Source organism: Lissotriton vulgaris, unplaced genomic scaffold (genome assembly GCF_964263255.1).
Source record: "Lissotriton vulgaris unplaced genomic scaffold, aLisVul1.2 SCAFFOLD_1064, whole genome shotgun sequence".
NCBI classification, from domain to species: domain Eukaryota; kingdom Metazoa; phylum Chordata; class Amphibia; order Caudata; family Salamandridae; genus Lissotriton; species Lissotriton vulgaris.
Window position 1 is genome coordinate 456,198 of NW_028248991.1, and position 19,376 is coordinate 475,573.

At 49.6% G+C, this 19,376-nt stretch overlaps 1 protein-coding gene across 1 annotated transcript in view; it reads right to left on the reverse strand.

The window, feature by feature from the left end:
• The window catches only part of LOC147663748 (calcium-activated chloride channel regulator 1-like), a 642,892-nt gene that overhangs the window by 323,598 nt on the left and 299,918 nt on the right, over positions 1-19,376 (reverse strand). The window contains exon 7 of the mRNA XM_086950229.1: positions 15,076-15,300. Coding sequence (XP_086806355.1) covers positions 15,076-15,300 — 225 coding nt within the window. The remainder of the gene's footprint in view (positions 1-15,075; positions 15,301-19,376) is intronic.

Genomic DNA, 19,376 nt, shown 5'->3' on the forward strand with positions numbered 1-19,376 from the left:
CTTCCAGAGTTCTGCACCCTCCCACCTGGAGTGGTACCCCTGGAAGATGAACCGGTCAGGACACTGGTTACAGACGTCCTTCCCTCCAGGTCAAGTAGATCCTGAACCTGGCCTCCCAACCTTGGGTCTAAACCCTTTGGCGGAATACTTGCCTGGTACTCCAGGACTTCTAGGGACTTACACATCACCCCCATGAGGGTAACACACGACTCATATGTTGTGTGACGTCTGTCTGGCACAGATCTCCCGTCCCCTGTCCACCTGACAGTATGTGAAGATCCCCCAGAACAGAAGTGGTCTCACCATGGTCAGTCCAAGGGAACTCATCCCAACTGGCTAGACCCTGACCCACTGGTTCTTCCACTGGGGAACACATCCCCCATTCACCCCTCAATTCGGACTTCTGTGCCCTCCCAATGGGAGCGGCAGCGCCAGACACCAGAACCACTGGAGCTCTATTTACAGATGCTTCAGGTTCTCTAGACACTAGGAGATCCTCCTCAAATGGACTAACAGGACAGCCTAGGTCATTCGTAAAACCAAGAAATCCTACCTCTGCACCAGAATCAAAGACGCTGACAACTCTATGAAGGAAATGTACCTAGTTTACAGGGAACTCTCCGATCTCTCTTCACTAGTCACCCCCACGACTGGATCAATTAAAACGTGCGACCAAATAGCCAAATTTTTCGCTAACAAAGTGGACAACATTTATGCTAGTTTCCCAGACAGGGCCAGAGCAGGCGGGGAACAGGTAGACAACCACCTTCACATACAGGAGGATAAATGCCTCTCAGTATTTATAGTTCCGCCCAAAGAAACACTATGCAGTATAGATAACAGCATCAAATCTGGATCACCCAGCGATCCTGCAACCCCTAGAAGACTCTATGACAGCATCTCCATCCTGGAGCCCCGTATCAGCCACCTTCTGGCTCTCTTCTTTAGTACAGGACAAGTCCCCATCGCATGGAAAAAAGCGACTGTCCTGCCTCTGAGAAAAAAAAACAACATCAGCATGGACATACTGGACAACCTCAGACCCATTTCCCTTCTTCCCTACTTTGCTAAAATTGCTGAAAAAGCTGTGAATACATAGCTATCAGCATTTGTTGAAGCCAATGGACTCCTCCACCCCTCTCAGTCGGGTTTTCGAGCCCATCACTCTACTGAGTCAGCCCTGCTGTCCTCAACAGAAGCCCTACGAGGATATGCGGACAAGGGCCAGACGGCGGCACTAATTCTCCTTGACCTTAGAGCCGCCTTCGACACTGTAGCCCACCACACACTGCTACAGTGTCTGAAAAATGGAGGAGTGAGAGGGAAAGCCTGGGAATGGATGAAATCTTTCTTAACCAACCGCACCTTCCAGGTCGCCCAGGGACAGTTCAAGTCTAAGGAAATAGAACTCAATCAGGGAGTGCCACAGGGCTCCAGTCTCAGCCCCACTCTCTTCAATCTATATGTAGCCCCGTAGGAGGAATTACTGAGATGTTTGGGGTTGAGATAGTTTCGTATGCGGACGACTAAGTATGGGCGGAAAATCCGTTCCGCTCGCGGATTTTCGGTAAATTCGCAATCCGCGAGATTCGCGAATTTCCCGCAAAATCCGCAAATCCGCGAGCAGCGGATTTTATGGCTTGCTCGTACTGTTCGCGTGAGTTCGCGGCTTCCCAGTTCAACTTCGCGCCCCGCGAATAAGCGCTAAATTGCAGAAATACGATCTTAGCAAAACTGAACCTACTTACCAGGTTCAAAAGTTCAAGCTCATCATTAGTAGCCATTTCCTGTAGTGCTTCCTGAGGGGCCCCTCCAGAGTTCAGTTGCCTACTTGCAACTATTATGTGACCCTGCTCTGACCCTCAGAATAGTTACACATATGCCACAAAGGTCCTGAATTACAGCTAAGGGAGACAAGCAGGAGCCAGGCTGAAAGCTCAAATCCAGTGACACATTAATCAGCCCCTAATTCATTATTGTCAGTTGGGGCAGGGCAGGTGTTGTAACTAATTTTGCAACAATGAAAGCACTTAGCAAGTGCAAAAGATCACTAATCAGGAAGCACTAAGGAAGCAGGTGCCAGCTAAAAAAATATTCTGTGACACATTAATCAGCCCCAAATTAATTCAGGTCACTTGAGGCAGGGAAGGTGTGCTTTGCTTTGCCACAATAATGTACACTGGACAACCAGAGGGTGCTGTGATAAAACAGAGGGTGGCATGGGTGGGCCAGAGGGTGGCATGAGTAGTCAGAGAGTGGCAGTGGTGACAGAGAGTGGCAGTGATGAAGAAGAGTGTCCCAAACAGGCTGGACACGTAGAAACAACAAGTTCGCAAAACTTGCGACCCGACAGGTAAGTTCGCGTTTGCGAAATTGTACAAAACCCTCGCGAACTGGCAGAAACCCGCGCGAACACAAAAAAAAAATCCGCAAATTCGCGAGAATTCGTGGATTTTGCGGATTGCGAGTTAGCAACTCCGCAAAATTCGCGAACGCGAGATTCGCAAAATTCGCCCATGCTTACGGACGACATGCAACTGACTGTAACCCTAACACAACCTGAGAAGCAAAGCGCCTCTAACTTTGCAGCTTGTATGCAGAAGGTGGCACTCTGGATGGCAGACAATTGCCTTCGTTTAAATGGCAACAAAACGGAGGTACTGATTATAGGCAAGGCTCCATCTGTATGGACATCAGCGTGGTGGCCGGAAGAGCTGGGTGATCTGCCCACACCTAGCCATTTAGTAAAGAACCTAGGGGTCTGGCTAGACAAAAACCTCACGCTCGACCACCAGACCAAACAGGTAGCAGGAACCTGTTTTTGGGATACTACGAGTCCTCAGGAAAACGCTTGACCTTATGCCTGTATCGGTGCGCCAGACCATAGTCCACAGCCTAATAACATCTAGACTGGACTATGGGAACGTTCTGTATCTTGGAGCCAACGAAAAAAGTCTTTCCAGACTCCAACGAATACAAAACGCAGCGGCCCGTCTGATCCTACAACTACCCAGGCGAGCTTCTTCTAAAAGAGCTCTGAAAACCCTCCCCTGGCTCCCGATCAGGGAACGGGTGACTTTTAAGGCCTTGTGCATAGGTCATTGCAGTCTGCATGACAAAGGCCCCAGTTACCTCCGCGGTCTTCTAAAATGGTATGAACCCACCCGACAACTGAGATCAAGGGGGACGGGACAGGTGCATGTCCCGAGGGTCCAGACAGCCAAAATGGGCGGTAAATCCTTCAGAGTGCAAACGGCTAAGAAATGGAATCAACTGCCAGTAGAACTGCGTACCGAACCCTCAGAAACTAAATTTAGGAAACATCTGAAAACAATACTCTTCCCTAACAAGTAATATCGAAAGTAGCGTCAGCAACGAACATCTTCTATTGGCAATTACAGCGCGGGGACACACTTGCTAGTGTAACCAGGCGCTTTACAAAACACTAATAAATAGAAAATAGGTCCCCAACCTGGTGTCCCTTGAAGAAACCATCCAGGTTCTGAGACTGGGTTTCAGGCACCTGGGAACACTCAATCCCACACTCACTCCTACTCCACTGAGACAGGACGTGAGCCCCTACACCCCTCTCGCTACACCTGGCCCTTGCTGGGCTACTCTGAATCTCTTCCACCACTCTGGGCTGGAAGATACCTGAGCAACTACTTTTGGGAGCACTCCCCAAGGCCTCTTCAGAATCTTGGGCACTTTCCCAGAAGTCTGCTCTTTGTGCAATCTCCCCTAGATCAGAAAGCCCACCCTTCAACAGGTGTTGGGGCAACCCCGGCGAACAACAACTGAGCAGGTGCTCTCTGATAATCCGGTCGAACAGTCCGTCAAAATCCTGTTCCGTGTGACCCCTTATCCAATCAACCAGTGCATCATTACATTCATCTGAAAAGTCTGCCCAAGACTGGTGAGACAGTTTCCTACTGCCCCTGAACTTCAACCTGTACTCCTCTTCTGGGGAAGTACATACATTTGGAATTGGGAATGGGACTTCCTGCACTGGACTCTATATTGATGCCACTACTGGACTCCACCCTCACTGAGGAATCCAAAAAACTACAACTGCGCTCAGGGGATAATCTACCCTCCAGAGCTAATTTCTCTCTAGCAAAGGCCCTCTCAGCCTCCGCCATCCTCTCCTGCGCTAAGACCCTCTCAGTCTCTAGCTTTTTCTCCTCCACATTCAGCTGTGCTATCTCCTTGGCATGCTCTAACCTGAGCTTCTCCAAAGCCAGCTAGTGCTCCATTTCTTCCCTCCTATCTACCCATTCCTCTGGGGACAGGAAAAGGGATGGGGCGCTGCCTCCGACACTGGACCCAGCAAGGGACTCTCTATCCATGGGGTCCTCACTATTTACTGGCGTCCCTGTCCTGTCATTTTCTTCCTCCTCTTCAGACTCTTGAGGGCTCCCCTCAGACCCATCACCCTCATAGCGTGCGGCACGGGCCCTCTCCTCCTCAATACGCTCACGTTCCCAGTCATCCTTCTGTCTTTGGATTAGGTTATCCCTAAGCTTGGACTGGGTGTCTAACCCCATGAGGGCGAGTTTCTCTCTCTTCACAGAACTCTACCAACTCATACATACTGGATCTAAACAGACCACAGAAATTAAAAGCAGACTCAATTTTGGCAGAACGCTCAGAGAGACGTGCGACACAGAGGACATAGCTGTCTGAGCTGAAGCAAGAGTACACGATCTATAAACGACACTCTCAGGAGAAACAATAAAATGAAACTCAGAAACAATAATCCCCAAACACGTGATTATCTAAATGCAGAGTTTGTAGTGCAACCAGTTGTCGCTGTGGTATTGCACAAACACAAGTCTTAATCCTCACCGCTGACAACCAATGTTAGAAATGGGATCTCTGGTTAGCTAAGGCTTGCGCCAAAGCCAGGCAGAGACCACCACTCTAGTCAGGGTTGGGGAGTTACACGCCAAAGATAACTTCTGCCCACCCCCTTGGTAGCTTGGCACGAGCAGTCAGGCCTATCCCGGAGGCAATGTGTAAAGCATTTGCCCAACACACACACAGCAGCAACACACTAGGCACACCACAAAAGGAACTCCACACAAGGTTATATATAAAAATAACCTTTGTATTACCTCTAGCATAAACCATAATAGGCCACACAACCTCCTAATCCTAAAACTCTTTTAGAGGTATAAACCAGGGTGCATAAATACATTACGCATACATCACATTAGTCATCATGTAAATAGCAACATTAACACAGTATACAATCACCTTGCGAAAAAATCACAGTAGGTACTGACCCCAGGCCACTGGTCTTCCATGGGGCTCAAATGCCCTTTGGCCAAATAGTCAGGGCTGGCTGCCTGTGCAGCAACAGAAGAGTGTGCAAGAGTTTGGGGCCTAAAAATGGCCGTTTCCACTACTTGCGGGGCAGCTGTATAATCCCCAAGATGGGCACAGTCATTTTCTGGGATGCCAGCAATGCTCCGGGCAGTGTCTTGTGGAGGTGGGGTGGGGGGCTCCCATTCACCTCCACACATGTTCAGTCACACTCGCCGGCAGGCGAGGCTCTCCTGTGGAGCCTCCGAAGCTCCAAGTAAGAGGCAGCACGCGGGGCACAAGCAGGCAGTCCAGGGCTCTCCCTAGCTCTCGGGAGCCCCGTGGAGAGACGCCGTCTTTCTCCCGGTAGTGCAGGAGCGCGGGGTAGGCTCCCGTTCGCTTCCTGGCTTCCTCTTCTCTTGAGGCTCTGCCCACGTCACCACACAGGTTGCCTGGCTTCCTGTTTAAGCCGGGTCGTGGCGGTGATTCTTCGATACGGAGGTCATGAGGGGTGGGCTTCGTCTTCTTTGAGCACAAAGTCCTTGGTGGTGTGGGCACCCGCTAGGGGTAAAAAGCAGCACAAGGTCCCTGGCAGGTTGGACACCTGCTAGGGATGTTAAAAATGGCAAATGTGCGGGGTGGGAACCCGTGCCGAAATCAGTCGGATTGCGGGAAATCTCCACACCGGGGATTCCCCTCTCAAGAAGGCTCGCAGCTTTGTCCTGTCGTTGAATGTAGACGCGCTGCTCCTCAGGGCAAATAAAAGCGCTTCTTGAGGAATCTAGGTATAGCATTTCCCAGGCACTTGAAAACAGAGTTCAAAGAAAGTCTCGCAGCATGAAGGGGGGGGGGCAAGGCTGGGCCCAGGGGCCAGCTCACAGGGCCCTTCAGCAGGGAGGCAGTCCCCAGTGGCGGTACCTCCTGGCGCTCAACAGCAGCAGCAGGCCCCCCTCCAGTTAGGAACAGCAGAGAGAACATTTATCATGGGGTCACAGCCCCTTCTTATACACAGATTTCCTTTGTCTACAACTGTAGGGCTGGGGGAGAACCTGATACAACTGGTTCTGGAGCACTTTCTTTTGCTTAGCTCGCCTCTCTAATCACAGGGGAGGCCAGGGGCATCAGACGCACCACGGAAGGTGGAACCAGCATTGTGAAGGGAAGGCACAGCCCTATTCAGGTCCCAGGTGCAACTCCTCCCTCCCATCTACATGCACACTCGGCGGCAGGCGGGGCTCTCCTGTGGAGCCTCCGAGGCTCCAAGTAATAGGCAGCACGCGGGGCACAAGCAGGCAGTCCAGGGCTCTCCCTAGCTCTCGGGAGCCCCGTGGAGAGACGCCGTCTTTCTCCCGGTGGTGCAGGAGCGCGGGGTAGGCTCCCGTCCGCTTCCTGGCTTCCTCTTCTCTTGAGGCTCCGCCCACGTCACCACACAGGTTGCCTGGATTCCTGTTTAAGCCGGGTCGTGGCGGTGATTCTTGGATACGGAGGTCATGAGGGGTGGGCTTCGTCTTCCTTGAGCACAAAGTCCTTGGTGGTGTGGGCACCCGCTAGTGGTAAAAAGCAGCACAAGGTCCCTGGCAGGTTGGACACCTGCTAGGGATGTTAAAAATGGCAAATGTGCGGGGTGGGAACCCGTGCCGAAATCAGTCGGATCGCGGGGAATCTCCACACCGGGGATTCCCCTCTCAAGAAGGCTCGCAGCTTTGTGCTGCCGTTGAATGTAGACGTGCTGCTCCTCGGGGCAAATAAAAGCGCTTCTTGAGGAATCTAGGTATAGCGTTTCCCAGGCACTTGAATACAGAGTTCAAAGAAAGTCTTTCAGCGTGAAGGGAGGGGGGCCAAGGCTGGGCCCAGGGGCTAGCTCACAGGGCCCTTCAGCAGGGAGGCAGTCTCCAGTGGCGGTACCTCCTGGCGCTCAACAGCAGCAGCAGGCCCCCCTCCAGTTAGGAACAGCAGAGAGAACATTTTTCATGGGGTCAGAGCCCCTTCTTATACACAGATTTCCTTTGTCTACAACTGTAGGGCTGGGGGAGAACCTGATACAACTGGTTCTGGAGCACTTTCTTTGCTCAGCTCCCCTCTCTAATCACAGGGGAGGCCAGGGACATCAGACGCACCACAGGAGGTGGAACCAGCATTGTGGAGGGAAGGCACAGCCCTATTCAGGTCCCAGGTGCAACTCCTCCCTCCCATCTACATGCAGATCTCCCTATTCACCACCGGGCAGACCCATCCTGGCTCCTGGAGCCAGGCACACCAGCCAGCCCCTATCAATCACAAGCCAGACATGCATTCCACATTAGACAGGCAGACACACAGCACACAGAAGTGCCAACTTCTAAAAGTGGCACTACTCCACTAGACACAATAAATCTGCGCACACCATTGCGCAACATTTATTCTCACAAGTTCGCACATACCAAACTCGCCCCTGCACTCCTCTCACACCAGGACTTACCATGGACACACATATCCTCCATGCATTCCTATGGAGGGCAGGACAATCTCACCACACGCACTCAGAGTGTGCACGCACTTTACACTGGGACACAGTGCTAAAGAGCGCAAAAGCAAAGGCATGCTGTTTCGCTGAGTGAAGATGACAGCGAGGCCGACAGGTCAACGCCATGGATACCCCGCAGACAGGAGGGGAAGAGGATGCCCCAAGTGGAGAATCCCGAAATGCAGCATAAGTGTTGCTGGACACCCGATACAGGCGCTTATCTACCCAGGAGCCTCTATAAACTTCGTGGCGAAGTCAATGCTAAGGGCTCTCCCAACACAGCCGACCCTGCGGCCAACTTCCACACAAGTATTTGCGTATGGCTCCACGACGCCTCTTCCTTTGGCAGGCGTATTCACTACCATCATCTCCTATGAGTCACGGTCCACCCGAGCCAAGGTTTATGTCACCCAGGAAGGGTCTGGGATGTTGCTGAGCTACCGCATGGCAGAGCACCTGCAGTTGGTAGCCTTTGCATTCGCTGTGCACCAGGAAAATGTTTAATCCCTGGTGAAAGAATTCAATTCTCTGTTCGAAGGCATAGGATGCCTCAAGGGTCACATGGTTCAGCTCCACGTGGATCGGTCGATCCAGCCAGTCGCTTTCAAACACTGACAAGTGGCTTTTCATCTCATCCAAAGGTTGAGGAAGAGCTGAAAAAGCTAGAGGCAGCTGATATCATTGGGCGTGTGGAAGGTTCGACTCCCTGGGTGTCTCCCATTGTGATAGCCCGAAAGTCTAAGCAACCAGGCATGGAAATGCCCTTACCGAATCACGCATTAAAGACGGAACATCATCTAACCCCTATGGTGGATGACATAGTTGTGGAAGTGAGTGGTTTGCAGTGGTTTTCAACGATGGACCTACGGGCGGGCTATCACCAACTACTGCTAGGCCCCGAGTCGAGAGCCATAACAACATTCTGCACACATATGGGACTACGCAGATACAAGTGTTTCCTTTTTGGAGTCTCCAGTGCAGAGGAGGTCTTTCAAGACACCATTAGAGGAGTGCTCTCCGACCTAAGAGAGGTCATAAATGTTAGTGATGTCATTTTGAGAAGGTGTGTTATCCCTGTGCACTCGTTGCTGAACAGTTTATAATGGTGAGTCTACGTATATTCGAAATGCGCTCTGGTCGTCGCACATAGTAAGGTTGTGCCTTTCAATGCCATAGCAAGTATTGAGGGTAGGATCATCTATCCTCTAGGCTGAGCGCAAAATCAACTGTGAAACATAGAGGTTTCTTATCCAAGTTCCATAAATTATGGCCGTTTTGTCATGCAACCGTGACCCTTCGTCAGGGGTCTGAAACAACCACGGCACTTTGGGATCGAATGTGACAGTACGGCATGTTTATTATCTTTTGCCTTAACACTATTCTTATATGTCAACGGAGTGACTAATTTGGTCCTGTTTGTCCCTTGTTTCAGACTCCTGACGAAGGGTCACGGTTGCATGACCCGAAATGCATTGGGTGAATTGAAATTGACATGCAATCATCAATATTGCGACATAAGAATGTAATTATGCACGCAAGGAAGTTCTTTTGATACACAATGTCTTAATTCACATTTGAAAAACTCAAAAGGTGAAATTAAAATTCATGGAACTTGGATAAGAAACCTCTATGTTTCACAGTTGATTTTGCGCTCAGCCTAGAGGATAGTGATGTCATTTTGGCACATGCACCTACCTCAGAGGAACACATGGACCGCCTCCGGGACGTATTCCAGAGATTGCCTCACCCTACATTGTTAGAAGTGTTCATTCCTCCAAAAGGAAGGTGCTTTGTTTGCATACTATTTCTCCCAGCATGGAGTGCTGCGGGATCCCGGAAAAGTCTGTGACATCCAGACCGCACCGGCCCCCACCACCGTTACTGGTGTGAGAGGTTTCCTGGGTATGGTCACATACTATGGCCGTTTTGTCTGAAACCTGACAGACCTCACTGCACCATTACAAGAACTCATGAAGAACATCACCACTTGGGAGTGGGGACCTGTGCATGAAAAAGCTTTTCTGGACACCAAACGTGCCCTCGAAGCTGAGACCACTTTACTCTACTTCAACCCGACACGCGAGTCGGAGCTGTCAGTCGATGCGAGCCCCATTGGACTTGGTGCAGTACTGTCACAAAAGTAACTGGACGGGGAATGGGCCCTGGTAGCCTATGCAAGCCGTGCCCTAACCGACACTGAACAGCGGTATTCACACATCGAAAAAGAGGCAATAGCGATCCACTGGGGGTGCCACCATTTCCATCGGTACCTGTATGGTCAACCATTAACTGTCCACACAGACCACAAACCGCTGATCCCACTCTTCATGGGAGTCTCGTCAAAACCTCCACCGAGGATTGAAAAATAAATTGATCCTGCAGCTACAGGAATACCAGTTCAATGTGGTCTATTGCCCAGGAACACACAATCCAGCCAATTTTCTGTTCAGGCATTAGAGGCCGGTGACCAAGGAGGAGGAAGATGAAGCAGGGGAGATCGAAGAATACATCAAGCTGGTGGTTGAAAGTTATCGCCCCCTTCGTATCTCGCTGGAAGATATCGTGGAAGCAACCAAAGTGAATGAGTGCTGGAAGATGGTGGCCTCTGCAGTATTGTCAGGAAAGTGGCACCTCCTACTTGAAAATTTGACAAGCAGAGCTGAGGAAGCACAAACGGCACTCAAAGACCTGCATAATGTCCGTACGGAATTGGCCATTTCCCCGGAAGGATGCTTAATGAGAGGAACCCACCTGGTCATTCCCAGAGCACTGCAGCAACGGGTGATTGATTTGGCTCACATCGCCCACCAGGGAATAGTCCAAATCAAGTCACAACTGCGCTGCAAGGTGTGGTTTCCCGATTTGGACAGCGTCATAGAGCAGACAGTCCGGCCTTGCTCTCTATGTCATGCTGTTAGCCCAGCTGAACCACCTGCACCGATTGCGACAGAAGATTTACCCCCTCACCCCTGGCGCAGAGCTAGTGCGGACTTCGTGAGTCTACCTGATGAAAGACACATGCTCGTTGTCATCAACGATTGTTCAAATAATACAGAGGTTCAGATTCTGGAGTCTACCACAGCGAGCAACACGATACCGCGGATCTAGAAGATAATGGCCACCCATGGACTTATTCGAGAGCTGCGCACAAACAATGGTTCACCTTTTTCTAGTCACAAGTTTACTAACTACCTCTAATCCTGAGGTGTTCGGCACCACAAGATCACACCACGGTGGCCCCAAGCGAATGGGGAAGCAGAACGCTTTATGCACACACTTAATAAGGTCCTGAGGGTATCTGTTGCCCGGGAACAGAACATGGAATGCGCCCTGTACACTTTTCTGAGAGAATACCGTCTGACACCTCACACCACGGCCATGGTCAGCCCCGGGTGCTCTGCATCCACCGGATGGTGGAGGATGTCATCCCTCAGGTGACTCCATCATGACGCCTACGTGATCAAGTTGCTGAACAGCTTCAGCAGTGATGGGCCAAGAATGATCAAATGTCCAGGCGACTGCATGCCAATAGTTGGTTGTTGGCAGCAGGTGACCTGGTATTAGTGAGAAATCAAAATCCCTGAGGGAAGTTCTCACTCCCACTTGAACTGGACCCATGGGTCATCCAGGCGATCAAAGGTACAATGGGTTCTGCCAGGAAAGGTGGTGAAACAATCACCAGAAACATCTCAATTTTTAAGAAGTATCAACATCCTGCGTCTCCCTGTTTGGGGGCGCCTAATTCAGGTGATGTCGAATCTACTGCTGAGTCCGGTGTAGAGGACACCTGCAGCCACGGCCCGTGGAGGGATTTGCGGTGGGGCAGAAAGCCAGGGCGGGTGAGGGGCAGGGTGGGGTGTACTAAAAATCAGAATATGGATAATTGGAGGTAAGTAAACAATTTAATTATTAAAATGAATTTCGTAGCGGGGGCTGCATCACATTTTGCGATGCAGGGCGCGCTACAAAATTAGTTTTCTTTATTAAATTGTTTACTTACCTCCAATTATCCATATTCCGGTTTTTAGCACCCCTACCCTCCCCTCCCCCGCCCTGCCTTTCTGCCCCACCGCAACTCCCTCCACTGGCCGCGGCTGGACACCTGGCTGCCCAACCGACAGGACCTACCTCTACTCAGCGCATCTAGTGACAGCTCCTCAAGGGCGCTCAGAGCTGAAGACCGCAGAGAGGGGAATAGGGTGACCACCTAGCATTGGTGCAAATTCAGGACAGTGAGTGTAAAAATTCAGGACAAAGGGTCAAAATTCAGGACACAAATTCAAGACAGGAGGTCAAAATTCAGGACAAAACTTCAGGACAATTGGATAAGTTTTACAGACACATCAGAGGTCGCGCAATGGTATATAAGTAAGCCCAGCCATATCCAAACATATTCAACCATTTGCAAACCTATCCATCATGTATCCTTTCATCTATCCTTTCACTCATCCATCCCTTCATTCATCCTTTATCCATCCATCCACCCTTTCACCCTAGCCATCTGTACACTCATCCATCCACTCTTCTACCCATCCATCCATTCACTCATCCATCCAGCCATTTACCCTTTCACCCATCCATCCATCCTTTCTCTTACTCATCCATCCACCCAGTCACTCATCCTTCCAACCATCCACCATCGTCCCTTTCTCTCTCCATCGTCCCTTTCATTTAGCAATCCTTCCTTTCATCCGTCCATCCACCCACCCATCCATCCATCTACTCATCCACTCATGAATCCATCCATTGACCCTATCACTCATCCATCTTTTCTCTCATCCATTCATCCTTTTACTCCTTCAATCATCTATTCATCCTTTAGTCCATCTACCCTCCCTTTCACTCACTCATCAATCCTTACATCCATCCTTTCACTCATCTGTCCATCCATTTACCCTTGCACTTATCAATTCATCAATCCATCCATCATTTCACTCATCCATCCACCCACCCACCCACTCACTCACTCATCCACCTTTTCACTCATCCATCTTTTCACTCATCCATCCACCCTTTTATCCATCCAGCTACCCTTCCACCCATACATCCAGCTATTTACCTTTTCTCCCTTCCATCCTTCCACCACTCACTCATCAATCCATCCATCCTCTTTTATTATCCATCTATTCAATCTTTCATTCATCCATGCACCCTTTCACTAATTCATCCAGCGATCCACCCATCCCTTCACTTACTCACTCGCCCACCTTTTCATATTCATTTCGAGCTGAGCCTTTTTGAGCTGCAGAAGCCATTCCTGGACTGGGACAGAAGCCACCCAGGGCAGAGACAGGATCCACCACAGGTGGAGGGGAGGGGGAGGGACAGGAGCCATCACTGGGGGGAGGGGAATGGGAAGGAGGGGGAACAGGATCCAACAGGGTGGGCACAGGGGTGGGCATGCAGTATCCTAGTATCATCTTGGTCTCTTCCAGGGTGGGGTAGGGCTCCTCAACCCCTCCTGGACAAGACAATGAGAAGTCAGTCTCTCTTTCCAAAATGTTACTTTTACCAGCCCCCACTGTGATGTACAGTACTTAAAGGAGATACTCCGAGAGAACTGATTTAACTGATTGTCCTCCTTACTTTGTTAATCAGTGTGGGTGCGATTGTGCCATTTCTTTATTTTATTACATTAAAGACTGCATGTTTGAAGAATCAAGGTTTGTTTACAATTTGGTGACATTATTAAGCTCTGTGCTGTGATGAGAACCACGTGCTGCCTCTGTGTAAACCAGACTGGTTGTAGGATGTTTGGGGCCCTGGGCAGAAAGGGAATGTCTCACACAAATTGCAGATACAAGACGCATTCAGGGCTGTTTGCATCTCAATAGATGCCCCTTCTCCTGAAGCTGCAGCCCCTCCCTCTCAGCCACCTTCAAGCACCGCTTAACAGCTCATCAAGGGTTGGAGGTGTGAGGGGTGGGGGCTGCAGCTTCAAGAGCAGGGGCATCTATTCAGATGCAAACAGCCCTGAATGTGTCATGTAAAGTCAGGAAGGGAGGTGAGTGAAAGCTGTGCCTGCTTTAGGGATGTGCGACCGTGCCCGGTTAAAATTACGGACAAATGGCGTCCGTTAAAGAATCCTTCACGGACAACGGACAGGCGGCCGAAATTACGGACTGTCCGTGAAATTTACGGACGGTTGGTCAACCTAGAAGGGAGTCAACGTCGAGGAGGACGGAGGTACCACCTCCGGGCCAATCCTGTGGTGTCATCTTGACTGAGAGGTTTCGTTTTGGACTAAGTGTTTGAAATGGGCAGTTTTTTTCTTTTCTCTCTCTCTCTCTCCCGCCCCCGCCCCAACCATGTTGGTTCCATTACGAAGGGGTATCCTACACACTAGCCCTGTGTTTCTATGCCAGATGGTACTTCGCCCAGCGGAAGTGTGTGAGTGAATAAATGAGGTTGTGACCAGACATCCGGGTCAGACCAAGGCTAACCACTCAAGTGACTGGTGAGTGGTGTGGCTCACTGGTTAGAGGTAGCAGACCCGGAAGCAGAGGACAGCCGGGAACCAGGGTTCAATTCCCGACGCGGCAGGGTCGTGAACCAGGGTCAGCGGACTTGATAATTCTCGCCTCGGTGCCTACTCTAACCAGGGATCACACTCGGCAACTCTGGGCATTAGCTTGCCTCATCTCCACAACGGCCCCCCACAAATGCCGGGGATGCCTGGTTTCACCTTGGAGATACCCAGGAGGGAACATCTCACAGGGAAAGCCAGGATGGGTTCCCCAGCGGTCTATAGCGCCAGGACGCCTCCGGGTAGCAGTGCGCTTTACAAGACACACACATTTACATTCACATTTACATATACTGCGACCCGGATTACGCTGCGACACGGCCTCGTGCTCAGCCGCAGTCGGTAGTGGAAGTACCTGCAGGGCGTGACGTGGGGAGGTGTAGGGGCAGGGTGGGGTGTAGTAATCTATGGATTACGGAGGTTTACAGGTAAGTAAACATATAAATAAATAAAACGAATTTCGTTGCTCGCACTGCATCGCATTTGGGGATGCAGTGCACTCAACAAAATTTGTTCTATTTATTTATATGTTTACTTACCTTTAAACCTCCGTAATTCATAGATTACTACCCCCCACCCTGCTCCTCCCCCTCCCCACGTCACAGCCCTGCAGGTACTCCCACTACCGCCCGTGGCTACTCGTGCCTATTACCTGTCCTTACTCACTCAGGACAGAACAACAATGACTTAAAAAACTTAAGCTTTTTCAAACAAAGATAGCATGTGTAATGCGCCTTACCTCAAATCCCTTTCGTATTCCTGCACATATATTTGTTCCTCCTGACGCTATTGTCGGGAGTGCGCTAACCAAATTCTTTCTATCGTTGTCGTTGATTATTTGACGTAGGTTAGATTTGATGTGTGCATTAGATTCATAAGCGACTACGCCAACAAATGAACCGGGTTCAATCATCTGTAGCAGGAACAGCTCTGCGGCTTGGTACTGTCGGTTAATTCGATCATTCTGCAAAGAAAGGGCAAACAAAAACTCATGTAACGCTCAGTGCATCATAGAAGGCAGAAAAATGGAAAATGATTCCGAATACAATAATTAAAATCTACAAAGTTTCCTAGAAGCGCCTTGGGATTTTGTTTAGTTTATTGTACAAATTAGATTCACATTTTATTTCAAATGAGAGACTCCCTGTTTTTCGTTACAGGTTCAAAGAGCGAAAACTGCTGAGTCACATATCTAAATGATAGGGACTCGACCTGCCTTGTCTCTTCCTAGTTTTCCCTGTATAAAAATGGTTTAAAAAAAATCTAATGCTTACAGGCCATTTATAAAGCCAGAAACCCCTTATTATTAAGAAGGTCGTAAGAAGGGGGAAAAAAATGACACTGAGTGTCTCCATTGCATAAAATTACGTATTGGAAAAAATGGGGAGAATTTTCTTAATAAAACACTATTTCTATAAATTCTGTATAAGCGACAAAAAAATTAATTGCAATTAATTAAAAGTATTAAATTCACACATTTCCATTAAGGCACTTTTTAGTTTACAAATAGCCCCTGACTCCAAGCCGTAGGAAAAAGTAGGGTGTGGCATTTGCCACACCAGGTAAATACCTAATTCTCCTGGGTTTTTAACTGCAAAATGAGGCATAAACTGCAAAATGCATAATTAAAACAAAGATTTTTATGTATTTTTCCACAGACCATTTCTCCTTGATAAATTTTGGAAACTTGGACGTGCCTAAATCCAAATTTGGAGGGTGTCATCGCTATCGCACAAATCGTGACACGCATCGGATTTCAAATTTCTGTCAGAATTTTAGCACTTACATTGTAAGCAGGGTAAAAGTAAAACTATTGACTGAGTAAATCATCTATTACAGTCCTTTATAGATTTAGATACAAGCAAATCAATCAAGACATTTCAGTTAAGCTTTAATGAAGTTACTCCATGCATAATTATAATGTATTTTGTCAGGGAAATACATTTAACTATTATAAGAACATATCAGTGGAGAAGTCGGACCAAGATATATATCTCTGAATTGCAGAGATAATATGAACATGACCAGCCATAGCGGTTCTCATCGCAATCAATCAATCAATCAATCATAGCATTTGTATAGCGCGCTACTCACCAGGAAGGGTCTCAAGGCGCTTGGGGGAAGGGGGCCGCTACTGCTCGAACAGCCATGTCTTGAGTTGACTCCTGAAGGCGAGGTGGTCCTGGGTCAGCCGAAGGTGGATGGGGAGGGAGTTCCATGTCTTGGCCGCCAGGTAGGAGAAGGATCTGCCTCCGGCGGTGGCTCTGCGGATGCGTGGTACGGCGGCGAGGGCGAGGCTAGCGGATCGTAGCTGGCGGGTGGGCGTGTGGAAGGTCAGGCGGTCGTTGAGGTACTCGGGGCCCAGGTTGTGGAGAGACTTGTGTGCGTGGGTGAGGAGCCTGAACGTGATCCTCTTGTTGACGGGGAGCCAGTGCAGGTTCCTCAGGTGGCCGGAGATGTGACTGCATCGAGGGATGTCCAGGACGAGTCAGGCAGAGGCGTTCTGGATGCGTTGTAGTCTTTTCTGTAGCTTGGCTGTGGTTCTGGCGTAGAGGGTGTTTCCGTAGTCCAGCCGGCTGGTGACGAGGGCCTGGGTGACCGTCTTCCTGGTTTCGATTGGGATCCATCGGAAGATCTTGCGGAGCATGCGGAGGGTGTGAAAGCATGAAGAGGAGATGGCGTTGACTTGTCTGGTCATCGAGAGGGAGGAGTACAGGATGAAGCCCAGGTTGCGTGCGTGGTCTGTTGGCTTGGGGGGGGGTGCCCAGGGCTGGGGGCCACCAGGAGTTGTCCCAGGCGGTGGGTGATGGCCCAAGGATGAGGACTTCCGTCTTGTCTGAGTTCAATTTCAAGCGGCTGTTCTTCATCCACTCGGCAACGTCTTTCATCCCTTCGTGGAGGCTGGTTCTGGCGGTGTCGGGGCCTCTGGTGAGGGAGAGGATCAGCTGGGTGTCGTCGGCGTAGGAGATGATGTTGAGGTTGTGTTGGCGTGCGATGGCTGCGAGAGGTCTCATGTAGACGTTGAAGAGGGTGGGGCTGAGTGATGATCCTTGCGGGACGCCGCAGATGACTTTGGTGGCCTCAGAACGAAACGGGGGGAGGCGGACTCTCTGTGTTCTTCCAGCGAGGAACGAGATGATCCACTTCAATGCCTTCTCTTGAATGCCGGTGTTGCTGAGGCGTTGGACTAGGGTGCGGTGTCAGACAGTGTCGAACGCGGCGGAGAGGTCCAGGAGGATGAGTGCTGCTGTTTCCCCGTTGTCGAGAAGGGCTCGGATGTCGTCGGTGGCTGCGATGAGGGCGGTCTCGGTGCTGTGGTTGGCTCTGAAACCGGACTGCGATGGGTCAAGGGACCCATTCGTCTCGAGGAAGGCGGCAAGCTGTCTGTTGGCGATCTTCTCGATGACTTTGGCAGGAAAAGGGAGGAGCGAGATGGGGCGGAAGTTCTTGAGGTCGGTGGGGTCCGCTGTTGGTTTCTTCAGTAGGGCGCTGAGCTCGGCATGCTTCCAGGTCTCCGGGAAGGTGGCGGTGTCGAAGGAGGTGTTGATGACGTCTCGGAGTTGGGGTGCGATGGTGGAGTCGGCCTTGTTGAAGACGTGGTGGGGGCAGGGGTCAATCAGAGACCTGGAGTGGATGGTGTTCATCGTGCCGGCTGTGTCTTCGGTGGTCACTGCGGTCCAGGTGCGGAGGGTGGCGGTGGGGTGTCTTGGTTCGACGGTTGGGTGCGAGGATGGTGTGCCAAAGCTGCAAATAATTAAGAACATTGTCTAATATTTTGGGGAAATTTTGTGTACTTATGTGTCTTTTTGATGTTACTTTATAACTCTCATTGGTTACAGTACAGTTCTCTTTGTTTATTTGCTTTTTTTATTTCAATATAGGTCAACAAACAACAGTACATAGCATTGCTTAGCAGCGTGCCTTCAAACACTGCCTATTTCCCCTCCCACATAACCCCCGGCCAATCCGATACCCCTCTCCTGGTGCGGCTGTGAGTAGAACATGAGCATCAACAGTGACACACCCGTTTGTCCCACCCAATTATCCGTTTTAACTCCTAAAAGCTCTAATCGGACACAATTGTAGTTTTTTCATTATATCTAAAAATATTATTGCCCTCACCGTAACAAATTTAGGAAACTTCATCTTAGCATATGTGATACATTTCTGTTTAATGTTTTTCAGCTAAATACGTATGCTCAATGATTCTACAATCTTCTTTCTATTGTTACGCCTGCTGTGAATTAATTTAACAGCTATTTCAGCATTCTAATGTTGTGACTTTTCTACAGTTAAACAACTGGGAACTCTTTCTGTTGTTTAATCAGAATCAGAGGAATCCCATCATTAACCTATCAGCCCATGAACTCTCCACAGAGGAGATGAGTGTGCTCACGAAGGGACTGTCATTTGTACCCACCTCCAATATGAATCGTTTCAGCGTAAAGACAGAATGACGGAGATTCTTTCGAAAGAAACGATTGAGACATTACTTCAAACACGCATTAACAATATCTTCATCTGAAGATCTGCGCAAAGAGACCATAGTGAAACATAACATCACCAAGGGGAATGTGAAGCCCTCAATACCCTGAAGAACAATAACTCAATTGTTATAAAACCAGCAGATAAAGGGGGAGCAATTGTGATGCAAGACGTCCAGGACTACAAAGCAGAGATCTACGCTCAATTAACAGATGGAACCAGCTACACACCCATCAGTGGTGATCCCACTAAAGAAATCAGGTTGAGAATCAAAAACGTTACGGAAAGAGGAAAGGAAGCAGGATTCCTTACTGATAAGGAATATGAATACCTTAATGTGAACCAGCCTCGGATTTCTACCATCTATACTTTACCAAAAGTACACAAGGATCCACTGAAACTGCCAGGACGACCAATAATATCAGGATCCCTCTTAGAACCGGTCTGTAAATATGTTGACTTTTTTCTCAAGCCCCTTGCAGAAACAACTGAAACATATCTAAGAGATACAGGTGATTATTCTGGTGGATGAGATGGCATTTGACAGGTACAAAC